The 17,649-nt window shown below is 35.7% G+C and overlaps 2 protein-coding genes and 1 long non-coding RNA gene across 10 annotated transcripts; 2 read left to right on the forward strand and 1 right to left on the reverse strand.

The window, feature by feature from the left end:
* Positions 1–4,343: 4,343 nt before the first annotated feature.
* Positions 4,344–9,663, forward strand: LOC122285164. Of its 7 annotated transcripts, none has more exons than XR_006232538.1 (3): positions 4,346–4,497; positions 7,936–8,045; positions 8,400–9,663. It is a non-coding gene; the product is annotated as an uncharacterized LOC122285164 (long non-coding RNA). The 7 variants fall into 7 exon arrangements; XR_006232520.1 differs by having other exon boundaries at positions 4,348–4,497; positions 7,875–9,152; positions 9,255–9,663; XR_006232526.1 differs by having other exon boundaries at positions 4,348–4,497; positions 7,875–8,045.
* Positions 9,664–11,165: 1,502 nt separating this feature from the next.
* LOC122285122 (probable CCR4-associated factor 1 homolog 7) lies at positions 11,166–12,838 on the reverse strand. Its single transcript, XM_043095338.1, has one exon. It carries the CDS (start codon positions 12,358–12,360, stop codon positions 11,536–11,538), a length of 825 nt encoding a protein of 274 aa, XP_042951272.1. The 5' UTR covers positions 12,361–12,838; the 3' UTR covers positions 11,166–11,535.
* A 1,409-nt stretch (positions 12,839–14,247) lies between these two features.
* LOC122285138 (40S ribosomal protein S12-like) lies at positions 14,248–16,978 on the forward strand. 2 transcript variants are annotated; one of them, XM_043095339.1, is made up of 5 exons: positions 14,249–14,368; positions 14,516–14,557; positions 15,176–15,464; positions 16,580–16,645; positions 16,733–16,978. In XM_043095339.1, the coding sequence occupies exons 2-5, from the start codon at positions 14,550–14,552 to the stop codon at positions 16,790–16,792; spliced, it is 423 nt and encodes a 140-aa protein (XP_042951273.1). In that variant the 5' UTR covers positions 14,249–14,368; positions 14,516–14,549; the 3' UTR covers positions 16,793–16,978. The 2 variants fall into 2 exon arrangements, with proteins under 2 accessions (XP_042951274.1, XP_042951273.1); XM_043095340.1 differs by lacking the exon at positions 16,733–16,978 and having other exon boundaries at positions 14,248–14,368; positions 16,526–16,602.
* The last annotated feature ends 671 nt before the right edge of the window (positions 16,979–17,649 follow it).

Raw genomic sequence — 17,649 nt, forward strand, 5'->3', positions numbered from 1 at the left:
CAGAAACTTTCTCCGCCGCAGTCTCATCTCCTCCAGGTAATATCCCTATATCTCATTCTAATGAAATTCTAGATTCTCACAATCATTCAGATTCTACATCTCTATTGCCTGTACCTATACTTGAATCCCATTGTGAATCTGCTCCCCGCATATCTCCCTATTCCCCTTCCCCTGTTTTTCACTCTGAACCCATTTGGTCACTTCCCAACTCCACACGACGCACACACTCCATGACCACCAGATCTATGAATAATATCTTCAAACTCAAACAACTCAACGTTGTCACCAAACATCCCCTTCCCCTGTGTCTTGAACCAACGTGTGTGACCCAAGCCTTATCCATGCCTCAATGGCATGCTACCATGTCCGAGGAGCTCACTGCACTTATGAGACACGGCAAATGGGACTTAGTTTCCCCTCCAGTTGGCTCAAATCCCGTGGGTTGTAAGTGGGTCTTTTGGGTTAAGCGAAAGGCTGATGGCTCGATAGACCGATACAAAGCCCGCCGTGTTGCGAAAGGGTATAATCAAAGACTCGGGATTGATTACACGGAGACTTTTAGTCCCGTTGTAAAGCCTGCCACTATTCGATCTATTCTTACAGTTGTTGTTATTCAAGGCTGGGTTCTAAGACAAATGGACGTGAACAATACATTTTTGCATGGGGACATGCCTGAGGATGTGTATATGAGTCAACCTCCAGGGTTTAAGGATTCGTCCAAACCCAATCATGTGTGCAAATTACGGAAAGCAATTTATGGCCTTAAGCAGGCCCTTTGGGCTTGGTACTCCACACTCAGGGATGCACTTGTTCACCTTGGCTTTCATAACTCTAAGGCTGATTTATCTCTTTTTATTTATCAAAGTGGCTCGATTATATGCTATTTTCTAGTCTATGTGGATGACCTTGTGCTCACTGGAAATGATTCCAACTTTGTGCACTCTATCATTCAGCAACTTGGTGTTAGATTCTCTTTGAAAGACATGGGCCCCCTTCACTATTTTTTGGGTGTGGAAGTTATCCCAACCCGTGCAGGTTTGTTTCTATCTCAGCATAAATATATCCATGACTTGCTGTCCAAAACCAACATGGCTGGTGCTAAGGATGTGTCCACTCCTTTATCTACTAGTACATCCTTAAAATTGGTTGATGGTACTGCTTCCTTTGATAGTACTGAATTTCGACAAGTTATTGGGAGTCTTCAATATCTTTCACTTACTCGTCCCGATATATCCTTCGCTGTTAACAAGTTATCTCAATTTATGCACAAGCCCACCATTACACACTGGACAACAGCAAAAAGGTTACTTCGATATCTAAAGCAAACCATCTTTCATGGCATTTAGCTCCGAAAGGACACTCCTTGGCATCTTATGACATACTCCGATGCTGATTGGGCTGGGAATGTTGATGATCGTTCCTCTACCTCAGCCTATATTAGTTTTCTTGGTACCAACCCAATCTCCTGGAGCTCCAAGAAACAAAGGGCTGTTGCACGCTCTTCTACAGAAGCTGAATACAGATCCTTAGCTAATGCAGCCTCGGAAATAATGTGGTTACTTGGCCTTCTCAATGAACTTGGGTTTCCTCTCAAAGATCCACCTTCTCTGTTATGTGACAACCTTGGAGCCACTCATCTAAGTTTTAATCCAGTTTATCATTCTCGCATGAAGCACATTCAAATAGATCTTCATTTTATTCGTGATTTGGTTTAAAAAGGGACTCTCCATGTCAAACATGTACACACCCAGGACCAGCTTGCAGACTTGCTGACCAAACCATTGTCTAGGCAACGTACTGATTGAAGAAGTTGCCTAGACAATGGTTTGGTCAGAAAACTGAATCAAGTTCAAATCAGCTAAGTCAACCAAATCAAGCTCAAATATAGAATCCTAGTTGTTTCCATTGACTGTAAATATTTTCATTTATTGTAAAATTTATTCATGCACAATACTAGTTTGCGTGTATATGTAGTTACCAAAAATAGCTTCTGCACTTGTATATATTTGGTTCAAAGATCAATGAAAATGTGTGGTGTTTTTCATTGAAACTGTATGTTTTAAATTTCTTATATTCGATGTAATCTTTAGTGTTTATTATAATTATACATCGATCATTCAGCAGGGAATATATGCATATATGTATGAGTTTTGCTATATACAAGCACAGTCGCATACTAATCTGTGTACCAATACTGATTCATTCATACTTAATATTTTAATTAACACTGTTTTTAATAAAATCTACTTTTTGACCAATCACATCATATTAGTGCACAAATTAGTACACAATTGTTCTTACAACTATATTTTTCCTATATGTATTATATGTATTAATCAAACAGCAGCGATTACTAGAAGTAAGTACATTATCATCGAAGTTACTGCTCTTTGCCTCACAAATTCACAATTAACTAATGAAGGGATCAAAAAGCTAGGGATCGGAATTAGAGTACGTAGTTGCTGTATATATGTCGTATAATCTTGCATGCTTTCTTGTGAAGAAAAGGACCAAATGGTTTGTGACTTGGAACAAATCAAGAAGGACACAAAGAACTGGATGCAATGAATCTGGACGTTTGAAAGCTAACTAGAGTACTACTGATCAGCTGCCAAATCATGAAGCTCCATCTCGGGGTCAAACGTCCTTGGGTGGAGTTTTGTATTATTTTGTCCAGCACTGAGCTTGCACTGCTTGCAGCATTATATAAAACTGTTCAACTCAATGGAGGAATCTGGGTTCGACTCCAGAAGTTCCTATGTACATAGTTTTGATGTTTCTGGTCTTCATTTATCTTTTCTAATCCTAGAAATTAAAAAGAGTTATCCATGTTTTAAGTTGGACTAAAATAAATTATATATGTTCAGATTCCAACGCTCATGTAGAACAATATATAATTACTAAAACCAATTTGGCTTGCCTGATGAATACTTAATTTGTTAGAGAAACATAAACTTTCGTTAATAATGCCTATATATATATATATTATCAAAAATTTGATATGCACTCACTTTTACTTATTCTTTAGACACTTCTTTAATGTGATTTACTGTATCATTTTTTTAATATAAAATAAATATTTTGACCAATCACATCAGTGGACTGTATAAAAAATACGTAAAAATGATTATATGTAACAAAGCTCATATATTATATATATGAACATGCAACCTAGCTCATCATTAAATTTTATTTTCCAAATTAATTAATGCAAGTCCTTTTAAAATTAATGAAAAAGAATAAAAGTAAAAGTATATATATCATGTGATCATAACTTTAATTATTATGAGTTCGAAGCTTAGAGAAAGCATGACATTAGTGCTTTAACTTCCACTCACGTATCCAAAAGGGAAATACTGGCAATATTAGGCTGTCCACCCATATTGCCCGGGGCGGCAATGCTCCCATGATGCATTTGCATATATATATTATATATATATATATATATATGTATGCTTGGAAGAATTAATGTAGAATTCTCTTCTCTGACTCCATATTGCATGTTTCAATTCACATTTTACATTATTTTTTTTTTTTTCGAAACTCTCTCTTCGGCTCCATCATGTTTATATATGTTGATCGGAGCAACGATCTTATGTTAACATCGCTGCAATCATTTTCCATTTTGACTATTTCAGCTTGAAGTAGTGCCCAAAATCATGAGTGCCATGATAGGTAATAAAGTGGAGAACCATTATTGTGAACTATGCGGCGAGCTTTTTCCGACTGAATGTACGTAAGCAAATGATAAAATTGGATGTTAGACTTAGAACGGATTCAGATCATATCAAGTTACATTTGTGTAGTATATAAATTAGATTTAATCCAACTCATTTGATTAAACAATTCAAATATTTTAACTCTTAACTCATTAATTTCCTATTATTTTGTATATGGCTCAGGAGTTGTAATTAAAAGTTATAGTTCTACTAATATGGCATGTTGCTAATTTTTATTTTCCTGGATTCACGTCGAAGTTATATTTCTAAGGGATCGTTTGGTTATACAGATTAGATTAGATGAAATAAAAGTTTAATAAAATATTTTTAGAATATTATTTTTTAATATTATTTTTATTTTAAGATTTGAAAAAGTTGTATTATTTATTATATTTTATGTGAGAGTTTAAAAAAATTATAATAATTATATAAGATGAAATGTGATAATAAACGGTTTCAATTTTCATTTTCACCGTTCTGCACGTAATCATTAAAGTTTTAAACCCAATTATTACGGTCTAGTTAATCTTACAAAAAGCCCATGTGTGGTCTCTTAGGACACTGCCCATATCTAAACCCAAGAGCCCAACCTAAGATGATTAATGGGTCTTTTGTGGCCCATTAATAGCCTCTGCTCAATTCTCTAGGGCTTCGACGCACACATCCTTCGTCTCTTGTCATTTTATCTCCCTTTCTCCGAACTAGCCTCATCTCGCTTCCGCCCTTCGTAGCCACGGCATCCTGAAAGTTATGAGTGATCTGCTACAACATTCACCAGGTAAGCTTTGCCTCTGCACCTCTTCTACTTCGGCGTTGGCTTAACCATATTTACTCCCCTGAACTGAAGATTTAGATTTAAGTGGACTTCGTTTTAGTTTTTCTGAGCATTTCCTAAAACATATTAGGTCACTCTTGTATTTTCTTGATTCACTCCCTTCTCCAACTAGAAGGAAAAAAGGAACATATATTTAGGTTTAATGTTTGGGCAGGTCTCTGTATATTAACCACTGAATAAATCCATTTTCATCTAAAGATTTCCCTATAGAGCTAAAATTAATTTTTAGAAAAATGCCATTTGGAAGCCCTCATATTAACACATCCTCGCACACCATGGATGTGGTGTGGATGTCAGCATATATAAAATGTTTATTTTGCTCTCATTTAAATTAAACCCCATTTGCTCTCTGATTCTTTCTTTCTCCCATGGAAACCAAAGCCCATAGAGAGAGAATGTGAGGCTTTCGAATGTATTCCTAGGGCTCGATGGAAACCACCTCTACAAGGTCGACAGCAGCCAACTCGACAGAAACTCTGCTAACCGATTATTCACCTGAGGTTCTGTAACACCCCGTTCCAGTAGGATAGAGATGTTACTAACGTACATAACATATTGCCCGGTAAAGAGATTCATATCCTAAAATACCGCATTTATTGAAAACATAATTAAACTGAATATAACTGTTTAGTTGAAAACTTAAAACTGAAAATGTAAAATAAAAATATAAACTAACCCTACGCATGACTTTTTATCATAAAAATATAAAAGAACTAAGTCCTTGCACTAGGTCTACTCCTGGTCCTCCAACTTTACGTCCTTACAACCATCATCTGTGACATTTAAACGTAAAAGAGAACAAACAAACAAACAAAAATGAGTCGAATACTTAGTAAATAGTACATCATATCATAAAATATAACTTAACAAGACTTAATTTTTGAAAGACTCTTCAAACAAACATTTATCATTCACAGATTCTTATAGCATGTCTATTCATCATAAACATGAGCGGAAACATACATGATCATGGCGAACATATAAACGTAAATGCATAATTTACTTATTTATCTTATCTTTCACTTATTATATGGTGAACCATGCTTGGGTCCGTGGCACCCATAACTTGTCATGACATTGAGTGAAACACGCTTAAATCCATGTTTCACTTTACATAAGGTGAACCATGCTTGAGTCTGTGGCACCGCATAACATAACTTGTGGTAAACACGCTTAGGTTCGTGTCACCCTTAATAACTTGTGATGAACATGCTTAGGTCCCTGTCATCCTTAACGTAACTTGAAGTGAAACACGCTTAGGTCCGTGTTTCATTTAACATATGGTGAACCACACTTAGGTCTGTGGCACTGTCTTAACATAGCTTGTGGTAAACATGCTTAGGTCCGTGTCACCCTTAAACATTTTATCTTTCTTAATGCATGAGAGCTTATTTAATATCATGAACTTTTCTAGCATGGCATATACTTGCAAACGGCATAGTATAACATGGTATATTCTTATAGATAGCATAGCATAACATGGCATATTTTTGTACATGGCATAATATGATCTAAACATAAATATTCCATGGCACACATGATCTGAGTTCTATATGAACTTTACCTAACATACTTGATCTAAATACCTCATGATTTTACATAGCATGTAAGATTTAATCACTACATGAACATGACATACATGACCTAGGTACTACATGAACATGACATACATAAACTAGCTATTTTATTACATGGCATACTAGACTTAAAATTATTACATGAACATTTCATGGCTTTCATGTGATTTAGAATCATTCACTCCATCAAACAATAAATTCATTCATACAAGCATAATGTTATAATTTATTAAAAATCATAAAAGGAATCTAACATTGACTTAGCTCGTAGCGTAGCGTAGACAAACATCACATTTTCATATACCATTAGAGAATTCACAGTACACATGCAATTATATGATCATACTAATTACCTCTTAGCATTGCTTTTACAAACTCACGTCGTAGCTCGTGACCTATACGAGGCACTAGACGTTACTAAATTTTTTTAGAAAACGTGTCGTAGCCATCTAAATACTTAAAATCCTACCATAAAGATAATTTTAATAAATATTCAAATATAAAGAGATTACATAAAATAATATTATTCTAAAACTCATATCATAATACTTAATATTTTGTGCAAATATATAACTTAATAATTTTATAAAGAAAATCTAGTTAAAGGTTAATTGTAATATTAACTAAAATAATAAGCTGAAACAATATAAAAGAATTGTTTAAAATATGCTTAAAAGTCCTTAAATATTTTAAATAAAATGAGTCTAAGACTAATATATTTATTTGAGTAAAACTTTGGTCTGAATTAAAACTTAGCCCAGCCCTAAATATAGAAAAAACTCATTTAAAATTACTAGAACAGTTTCTGTAAATAGAACCAGCCTATTAAAATAATCAAGTTCATAAGAAATCAACTCACTTAATTATTAAGAAAAAGTTTTAAAATATACTAGAATCAAGTCCAATATAAAACAAACTCAGCCCAAGTTTAAAATTAACTCCAGCTATAAAGCAAAGCCCATAAAAACACCTTTAAAGCCCATTGAGTCATATACCCTTAGAAAGCTGGAAGTATAATTGGCTTTTTGGGAACTCAACAACAAAGTTTTATGGGCACAAAAGGAATTTCATCATCAATGAGACCTAGAGACTTCTTACTGCAGTTAAAAGATAAGATTTGGTGATACACGACAAAAACTCATGGGGTATTTTTTGAAATTTACTCAAAACAACATGGATATTTTGTGAAAAACAGAAATAAACCATAAAAGGAGACCGACTGGAAACAATTAAGCCCAACGCCTACTTCCTTAAACACATAATTTATTTCTATAACTCCAAAGGCTGGAAAAACAGATGAAAGTAAAAGGCAGAAGGTAAGAATATTGGCATTAGCTTCATTAAAATTATTTTTAAAATTTGATAAAAAATATAAGTTTTTCATAAATTCAAACCTTTCTATTTATAATTTCATATTGGATTAGCTATTAGATTCATCAAAATAATAATATAATATTATTTTTTTCTTAATAATATTTTTATTTTTTTCATATTTTGCAATTACACTAACCATATTTACATTAATAATTTAATTTGAGAGAAAATTAACCAGACCATCAATATATATTTCTTAATATAGCCAACATTAAGATTAAATAATCGGTTGGGAATTAAAATGTAATAAAATAATCGATTGATGAGTGTATAGTAGCCCTTCAAATTTGAAGGAAAACATAGAAATCCTGTAGCTCAAAACTTCCCATTTTTCGTTTGCTGAGACCAATGCAGCTGTAATTTATACAGATTCATCATTTTATGCATTTGACTTGACTTTTGATGAAGCCAATGCCAATGCTCCTATCAGTGAGAGTACAGCAGATGAAAAAGTAATGGTGCGAGACAAGAGAGAGAGATCCTACCAGGAACTTACTGAAAATGGTTGGCGGTGGCTGGAAAAATGAGGGGGCTGTGCAAGTAAGTTTCTCTATGTGTCAACTGGATTTTCTTGTGTTTAAAACTGAAGGTCCCGTGGGATTTTTATAGATGAGGGAGAGGGAGATGCCGTGAGTCTTGAGGATAAATTGGATAAAGTCTAGAGTTTAGAGTTTGAATTCAACTAAAGCTTGGAGTACTCCCGCGAGGAAAGGAAAACTGAAAACATAAGAGATTTTGAACTGTTTGAATAAATAGTTTTCTGATTAGGAAAATCAAATAAAAAGGGACTTATAGTTATCAAGATGAATCCTATTCAAAATTAAATTACTACCTCAAAACATATCTAGTAATAATAATAATATAATAAAAATACTGTGGGTCTGGGTGTTACAGGTTCTTCACATTCGACGGAAACCAGCTTCAGAATCTTCACCTAGGGTTTCTCTCTCATCACGCTATCTCGCTCTTTTTATCTCATAGCTTGCCTCTCTGTTTTTTTATTTTTTATTTTTTATTTTATTTTTTTAATTTATTTCCTGGTTTTTGTCTGAAATCAGGCCTATGATTATGTAGGCCAATGGTGAAGTGATTTAGAGCTGGTTTTTGTTTGGGTCGGTGATAATGAAATTTTGGTAGATTATTATGAACTGGAGCTGTGTTTTAGAGTTGGTTTGTGAAAAAATCCAAGTCCATAGTGTTGATGCTCTGGTTTTGTGTTGAATGCCAATGGTGATGTGATTTATAGCCAGTTTTTGTTTGGGTCTATGATTATGAATTTTTGGTAGATTATTATGAATTGGGGCTGTGTTTTAGAGTTAGTTTGTGAAACAATCCAATTCCTTAGTGTTGTTGCTCTGGTTTTGTGTTGAGAGATAGAAGAGAGAGACAGACGTGAATACCTGGTTGTGACTTGGGAGGGAGGAGTGCGCTCTGCTGACGTTGGAAAATGAGCGTATGCTCTATTTGCAGAAAGGAAGAAGGGCGAACAAATGGGACTTCCGTACGATAAAGGATTTATTGCGGTGAGTTCCGTACGAGAAAGGGAGAAGTAGCTCTGTTTGCGAAGTACTTCTAAAATTTTTTTTAATCCAGGTCAGCTGGGAGTACGGTTTGCTCTACTTAAGGGGGCTTCCCTTCAGCAGAATTGTAATTTTTATATCTAAAACCTAGCTCGTTTCTAGAATAACATCATTATTTTTATATGGCTGGTTCTTAGTCTTGACCATTATTGATGGGTTTGATACGCAGGCCTTTGATTGACTTTGCTTATCCTGTGCTTGATCATTGTATATAGTTATATACATTGAATACGCCAGCCGAACAATATGGATAGATCTTCCCAAATGGCTCTTGGTTGGCTGAAATTGTGTAGAGGAAGGATTCACGGAGTATCTTGTAGAGGCAATCAAATCAGCTTCTGTAAATTTGCTATTCAGGCGCTTGAACCGGCGTTGATCTCATCCAGACAAATAGAAGCAGGGTGGCAAGCAATTACCTGAAATTTGCAGCGGAGCGGACAAATATGGACTCGAGTGTACTGTCATTCTACCTTGCAAATAAATTGTAAACATAAACCTTAAAGAAAAAGAAAGAAAAAGTGTAGAAAGTTAAAAACGCACATTGATAAGAATAAAGCAGAATGATTCTATTTTCTTTTTCTTTTGAAAGGCAAAACAAGAAGGTAAGATTGGAATGCAAAAATTTCCGACCATGGACAATTTGAAAGTAAAGAACTAGAGACACTCTTTTAGAAAGTATCAGGGAAACCACCCAAGGACCAAATGTACAGATTACATAATTGTAGATAAGTTGTTGCTCCTCGATAAGGGCTCCACATAAGTTCTTCAAAGCAATTATTCAAGCTGTGGCATATTTGGAGCTAAATCAAGTACTGTAATTGAAGCAAATAGAACTCAAAATATGACCAATGAACACTGTCATGAAACAGCAAATGCATGAAACCCCGTAGAAAAACACAACACTCATTAGTAAGGTCATGTGATAAATGTGAGACCCAATAGAATATGTTTCAACAGATCAACCTCTCTGATCAAATAAAAAACAGGCCTGCTATTCTAGAAAATGCAAGAATCGCAAATGCTACAAGGAGGAAGAAAACCAAACTAGGCACAAACCATAACATACATCTTAACGATCAACTAATGCATCGAAGTGACTGCAGGTATGCGAACTTCCATCTTTCCATCAACTCACATAGGCAACTGATAAGAGAGAGGGAGGGAGGAGAGAAGCTCAACTTAAAAGCAATCAACAAAGCCACTCAACCTCTTCCAATCGTCTGAAAGAGGAAAACCAAAAATAAATCACCAAACAGAGGATATTAACCTCTATAAAATGTTGTTCCAGACAAATGGAGTTGGCCGGGATGTCCTATCTAGTCAAGGGTACCAATCAGAGCTTCCAGCTATCAGGTCGCAGAATGTTGAGGAGAATCGAACTGGCTGTCCTGCATATAAAAGAAACCAAGAAGAAACATGAATAAATGGATATCTTGCAAAACAACTTCTTAAACATAGCCCGCATAGAAATATACATGATACCGACAGATATGGCCAATAAGACAACTCTCATTTCAAAACTTCCTCAAGTTATTTTTCTTTTTTTTTGGTCAAATCCTTGAGTTATTTCTTAATTTGTCAAATAGAGTGGATATACTGTCCATACTCAATGCCTGGTTTCCGAGAACAGTGGCATGTTAATTCTACTTGTTCTCTCTTTATAATTTTTCCTTAATTATAGAATATGAGCAAACTATCCATAGCTCAATATAATCAATACCTGCTCTCTCCACTTTCAACAGTTGCAGAAGCTTGTTCAATTCACCGTCAAAGCAATCGCACAACCTCATTAGCTACTTCTTGCTTGATATTACAGAGGATGAAGAGGTGAAGTCAAAAGCAAAAGTTCGTGAAGCTATTAAGAAAGCATATAATTATAGATATCACGATATATAACAAGTGGAGATCGCCATGTCCCAACAATCATCTTGCACTTACTGAAACATGCCCCGTTCAAAATATCAACAAAAACCAAAGCACGACAGCAGCTGGTTAGCTGGGTCTGCATCCCATGATATATGTAAAATCAGAATCCATATCCATGTTGAGCAAACACAAATGAGAATGGTTAACAAGAGTGTAAAACCAAAATAAAACGTTGAAATAAAGTCCACTAACAAAAAAGTCCGCCTCCAATTACAGAAAAAAGTCAGAATGCATGAAGGAAAACCCCAATAACACCACTAGAATGCGCTGCATCTATAATGTTCCGAAGCGCAAAACTCAGTAATTGCTATAATTTGAAGCAATGAGAAAAGCAGTAGAGCATACAAGAGAAGTATACACAAAAATATATCCATAAAATTTAACACTTCGTAGCCAAAGAAGTGTGCAATAGAAACGTGGGTGTACGAGGCACAAACATACAGTTAAAACAACATGATTTCTTATGTCTTTTTCTTTTTCTTCTTCTTCTTGTTTTTTCTTTTTTTGGTATTTAAACTCTCTTTTCAATTTGTACTCTGTCCACTATCAACACCTAAACCGTACAGCACGCCGGCATACTTCTCCAACGAGCCACTAAAGAAATTTTCCTTCAACTTCCTGAAGGCACACGACGTGAGCAAACTATCTGACCCAGCCTGGTGACAAACCCCAACTCGCTCCACCTCCAACAATTCCGCCAACTTGTTCAACCCACCGTGCAAACTATTGCAAAACTTCATCAAATGCTTGATATCATACACCGTCGGAAAATACGTGTTGATCAAATTAAAGAACTCCACCTGGGTATCCGGAAGATTCTGACACGTCAGAAGCTTGAGCAAGTACCCGAAGTCGTAGCCGCTGTGGAAGGTCACCCAGTGGACGCTGTTGTTCAAAACGACACCAGAGGACATGAGCAACTCCCCGAAGCGCACCGCATCGACGCCTCTCTCGTTGTTCTTCCGGAAATCTATGTCGCTCTGGCGCAGGAGCTCGATCGACTCGTTGGCGAAGACGTCCGAGTTGGGATCAAACTCGCGAAAATTGAACTGCCAGATGAAGTGCTGCCCGGTCCCGCAGGTGGGGAGGTTGCCGCGCTCGTCGGAGAAGGTGAGCCCCAGCTGGATCAGCTTGAGCACATCCACATTGGCTTTTAGGGTCTGGTAATGGTACTCGTAGCTGGACCCGAAGTTCCCGACGGGCCGTAGAACGATCCCGGGGAACTCCGTGTCCATCGCAACATACGGGAAGTTGTCGACGATCTCTCGGATCAGGGAAAACTCCGATTCGAGATTATCGGCCCACACCTCGCGGATCTGGATCGTCTCGCTCTTGGGCAACAGCGGCATTCCTTTTCAGAAGAAATCCTAAACTTCGATCGGAACCGCCGATATCCCCGATTCCACACAAAATTTCATAAGATGAATAGCTCCCGATAAGTAGTGCACTTCCCCTCTCCAAGCGACAACGATCGAATCAGCTCATAATTTCAACAGGTCAAAGTGAAGTTTAGCGCAAAATTAATGAAGCTAAGCAAGATTGTACGAACGATTCAGAGGAATGGCTGGCTATATAGTGGATCTGACCCTCGAATAAGGAAACTCGAGGGTTTGAGATGCAGATTCGAGGGAGAAAAAGAAGACCAAATGGGCTTTTTTCGGCCTGTTTTGGTATTATTGAATTAGGCCTCTCTCTCTCTCTCTCTCTCTCTCTCTCTCTGTGGAGTTTGTTTGCTATATGGATGATGAAGGCGGCGGAGAAGGAACGAGACAGAGATGTTTATTAGGTCAGAAATGGTGGTTCCTTCTTTTCCGGCTTTTAATTTATTTTTGTTTAAGAAAGATAATAAATAACATAAAAATATAACACAAGAAAGAGACGGACCTAACAAAATGTCCAAACTTCAAAGCCCGGAAAGGATATCATATCAAAACAAATGTTCGGCCCATATGAACAGATCATTGTTCCAAATACCTGAAAATGACAGTTATTAACTGTATTGAGACCATAACAGAACATCTTCGTATTAACATCTGTTTCTTGATATATCGTTGAGCATGAGAGTCATAGCCAGAAGTTCATTTCTGGTAGACAAACAAAAATCACTGCAAATTGGCCCCTGACCTCTCAAACACAAAAATATAATAATATTTTTTTCTTGGCATATTATAAGTTTATTGGAAGTTGGAACTTATCCGTTAGAATACATTACATTATATCATATTATATCTTTTAGCTTCATAAATGAAATGAAATTATAAAATTTAAATAATCACATTATTATTTCTTTTAAAATTTTCTTAATAGACTTGTTAATGCCTAAATTTTGCATAACAGTCAGGTATAGAGAAAATAATTATTCCTGACCTACGATATTGATTCTAATGTTGATACAATACTCTTCGCATTCATCTATAAAATATATAGTAAACAAGTAAATAAAGAGAGATACAAAAATTTACATAGTTCGACATAAAAATCTACATCTATGAGTTGTATGAGAGTAAAATCCACTATAATTTGTAATTTTATAATCTTATATAGCCTCACATATCGTTTAATACAACAAAAAAATTTAGTCCAGGTGTAAGTCGTAAATAGGGAGCTTGTCGAGTGATCCCCTTTATTTATAGAGATCTGGTCTCTTCTTTGAAGTGCTAGAGTTCAACTTGTTTTGTGAAGCCTTTTTATTTTAAGAGTCTGAGCTAACTTTTTTTTATTTATCTCTTCTTTACATTATCTATTTCTTATTTTATCTTTTGACTTTATCTCTTTTCTTTTTCCTTAAGAAAAATATAGTTATATATTATTAATCTGTGCATCAATATTATGTGATTGGTCAAAAAGTAAATTTTATTGAAAATAATGTTAATCTAAATTTTAAATATAAATAAATTAATATTAATATATAGATTAATACGTAACTGTACTTGTATGTAACAAAACTATTTCCCTTGTGCCTCTAGCTTCATCTTTTCAAAGGGTCGGACGAAGTCAATTTGGTCTCCGACAAGACTCATGCCCTTCTTCAAGTTAAAATAAAACTAATGAGCTTTGGATTATTATTATTATTTGGTCTTCGGCCGGAAAATCTGAAGAAGCGTTCCATATTGGGTTTAAGTTGAAGTGTCCAGAATATAAAATGTGGCGAGCCCAAGAGCAGCCCATTATCTGGGCTGGATCATAGCACGACCCAACGTACTCTTGATATTCTAAAACTAGGGACAGAGCCGTAAATTAGGCTCAATGAGTAGGGTTTTAGGGCTTGCATTATAAAATCCGTTGTTTCGTTCGTCATTTCGCTTCGCTTCCGCCTACGCAGACACCTTTTGTGTGCTTCGGCCGCTCATCTTCCAGGTCTTCTTTATATTTGGCATTGTAGTTTGTTCTTATTTGTATTGTTATTTTATTTTTGTAACTTTATCAAAAGAGGTACCAAACAATTAGCTGTTGGTATTTGGAATCTGGTTTTCTTTAATCAATTTACACCTTGATCTTATTCAGGAACGAGAAAGGAAATAATTTTCAAGCATCAAGAATGTCGGGGTAAGTAATCATTTTCTGTTAAGAATGATTACTTAGACGGATTTTCCTTTACCTGGTTTTCTGATATTCTTGTATGATAAGAAAGCAAATTCGCTTTGAATGTGATTTTTGTAAAAATAATAGTTTCAGATACGTAATGGTTACTGAATATGTTCATTTGTTTTTATTCGTTATAACTCTGAGCTGGTACTCTACTGGGATTTGCTTGCATCATAAACATCTGAAAAGAGTTAATATTTTTTATTTCTTTAATAGAGTTGGCCAGTGATGAGTAATTTGGGGGCGGTTCAATCTCTGGACATCAGTGCACCAGAAATTGAAAAGGGGTAACAGACAAAAGAAGTGTAGGGGAGAGTTACAGATTTGCATTAGACTACTGTTCGATAAGAACTTATCATTTCAGAGTGAATGCAGTGTTAGAAGATTGGAATTTTTTTTCTACAGGTGGTTGTGGATTCAATTTATTTAGAGCCAGAGATCCACATGAAAAAACTTGCTGTTAATTGTGTTTATAGTTGTCTGGTTTGGAAATGAACCCATGCTTGAGATGGGTAATACCGGGTTAAAACTTAAATGCTCTGTGGATTACACACTGGTTTCAATCTATATCTTGTACAGTGAAGAGGCTGCTGTCGCAGTGGAGACACCTGCCCCTCTTCTAGGGGAGACCATGGACATCATGACAGCCTTGCAGCTCGTGCTGAGAAAATCGCTTGCTCATGGTGGGCTTGCCCGTGGCCTTCATGAAGGTGCAAAAGTAATTGAGAAGCACGCTGCCCAGCTTTGTGTTCTGGCAGAGGACTGTGACCAGCCCGATTATGTTAAACTGGTTAAAGCTCTCTGTGCTGACCACAATGTAAATTTGATGACAGTTGCTAATGCAAAGTCCCTAGGCGAGTGGGCTGGTGTAAGTATATTCCATTTCAAGAATTTTGATGCCTTTATTATTACTGTTTTTTCTTTTTCTTTTTTTTTTTTTTTTATGTTGGAGAACCTTTACAAGGTAAGGCCCTTTGGAACCACCCCTGCACAGTAAACCTCGATCCTGTGTATCGAACTCTCGGAAATTTTTCTACACAAAATTGTTTGCACCTATGAGGTGTTGAACCTTGCACTTTGAAGGAAGTGATACCCCAAGGCCAAGGCTTTTGCCACTTGGGCCAACCCCTTGGGGTTCTTTAGATACTTTTATACTCATTTAGAAAGTTAAATGATTGTAGAGCTTAACATAGAGATTTACTGCCACCTTTAAGCATTAAATCACCATGGTTAGCAAAGTTGTACAAGTGTCGTTGCAGCATGTTCCGACGTCGTTTTCCAGACATACACCTGTAATTGAAATTCTCCAATTTTGTAAGAGAACATATCTAAGGGAGAAAGAAAGAAAACAAATGATTTTTACGGAAAATTTTACATTTTGTACGATTGAATAAAGAAACTCTACTTGTCAAAAAATATTTTTTCTTTGAACGGAACCTCATCAAGTTGGAAGTCTTTGGACCCACCGCCACTAGAACCATGTATCAGGTTATCAAGTTGGGAGTCGAACCTAAGATGAACCTACAGTTCATCTCAGGCTCAGCCTTTGACCATCAGGTTGCACCAGGTAAAGGTCCCGCTAGGTGTATAAGTAATAATTAATAGCTAGTGAAGTAGTAATAGCTGTTCATGCAATTGATTTCGACTTTTCACTGTTTAACCCACCATCTTTTGGTTAACACCAAGATGCTAATATTTAAGGCTACGATTGGGAACACAAGCTATTTCACTACTATTTACTTATTATTTTACTACTATTCACAAATATTCTGAGATATTCTTAATATCAAAATGGGCTCTTAGTGGTTGTTTTTAGTTTTTACTTAGAAGAAATGCTCAGTGCTTTGGATTTTGGCTTTTATTTTAAATTATTGTATTTTCACTTGGAAGTGATCACTGCTCACTAGATCTGATTCATTCATTGATCAGCTAACTCTATTGTGGTTCTATGTGCTCTCTACCATGGATTGGTTTCTCGTGTAGTTGTGCAAGATTGATTCTGAGGGAAAAGCCAGAAAGGTAGTTGGTTGTTCCTGTGTTGTTGTGAAGGTAAGAAATCCAAGTAGTTTTACATTTATTCACACTAGCTTAGCTGTCTATCAAAAGGCGTCAATTAATTTTCCTACTGCTTTGCAGGATTTTGGCGAGGATCATGAAGCTCTTCATATTGTTAGGGAGCATGTCAAGTCTAACTGAGTGGTAATGGATCTAGATTTAATGGGATCTGATCCAATGCGATGTTTTGCCCTTGGAGACCGACCTTTTTGTTCTTTTGGCGGAATTGAGTGTTGTTTAGTTACTATAACAAGATCTATGGTTCTCTCCTTGTTTGTTCTTTTGAAATAGTATTTAATGCATGCCTCTTTAACAGGATTTTGCTCCCGTTTTGTTTTATTTCATGATAACCAAGAAACATATACGTATTTGATGCCAATATTCTTATTTGATGCCAGAATTCAAATTAAGCACTCAAGAGAGGGGGATAGCGATCGACAATCTAAAATTCTAAACAGTCTTTGATAGAGGAAAGTTTTTTTTTTTCTCTTTCTTTTTAATGAGAGGATAGAGGATATGTTTGATGCGAAAACTCGACACACCAATTAAGATGAAAAAGTATGTGTTTTGAGTGCATTTTATATCGAAATACTGAACTAATGTATTCAGGTATAGGTTAAATTGTGTTGTTGAGTGCATTTTATCTTGGAAAACATAAAGGTTGCTCGTGAGAAAGATGATATGAGGCGTTGAGGATGAGATTTCGTTTCAATCCTCAAGGGGATGTTAAGAAAAGTTTTCCATCTTATTTCTATTAATATCATTTTAATATTATATTTTTAATTCAATTTTTTATTTCTTAATTTTCAAAATTTAACGAATACTTAATTTAAAATATTTTATTATTATCCACAAATCATCTTCCGAAAAAAATAACGAGTTTAAACATTGATCTCAAGCATTGTTTTCACTATGTTCAATATCAATGCCCCCACCAATGAACACACTAATGAAAAAGCACAACGCACTATTTATCATCATTCTCGAGCCATCCAATC

Source organism: Carya illinoinensis, chromosome 1 (assembly GCF_018687715.1).
Source record: "Carya illinoinensis cultivar Pawnee chromosome 1, C.illinoinensisPawnee_v1, whole genome shotgun sequence".
Lineage (NCBI taxonomy): Eukaryota > Viridiplantae > Streptophyta > Magnoliopsida > Fagales > Juglandaceae > Carya > Carya illinoinensis.

Excerpts from the sequence above, each read along its gene's own strand:
- LOC122285138 (XM_043095339.1), top strand. Across the intron at positions 15,465-16,579 it reads CCCTAGGCGAGTGGGCTGGT|TTGTGCAAGATTGATTCTGA; the intron begins GTAAGTATATTC and ends TTTCTCGTGTAG. Across the intron at positions 16,646-16,732 it reads GTTCCTGTGTTGTTGTGAAG|GATTTTGGCGAGGATCATGA; the intron begins GTAAGAAATCCA and ends ACTGCTTTGCAG.
- LOC122285122 (XM_043095338.1), bottom strand. The coding sequence starts at position 12,360 with ATGCCGCTGTTGCCCAAGAGCGAGACGATCCAGATCCGCGAGGTGTGG.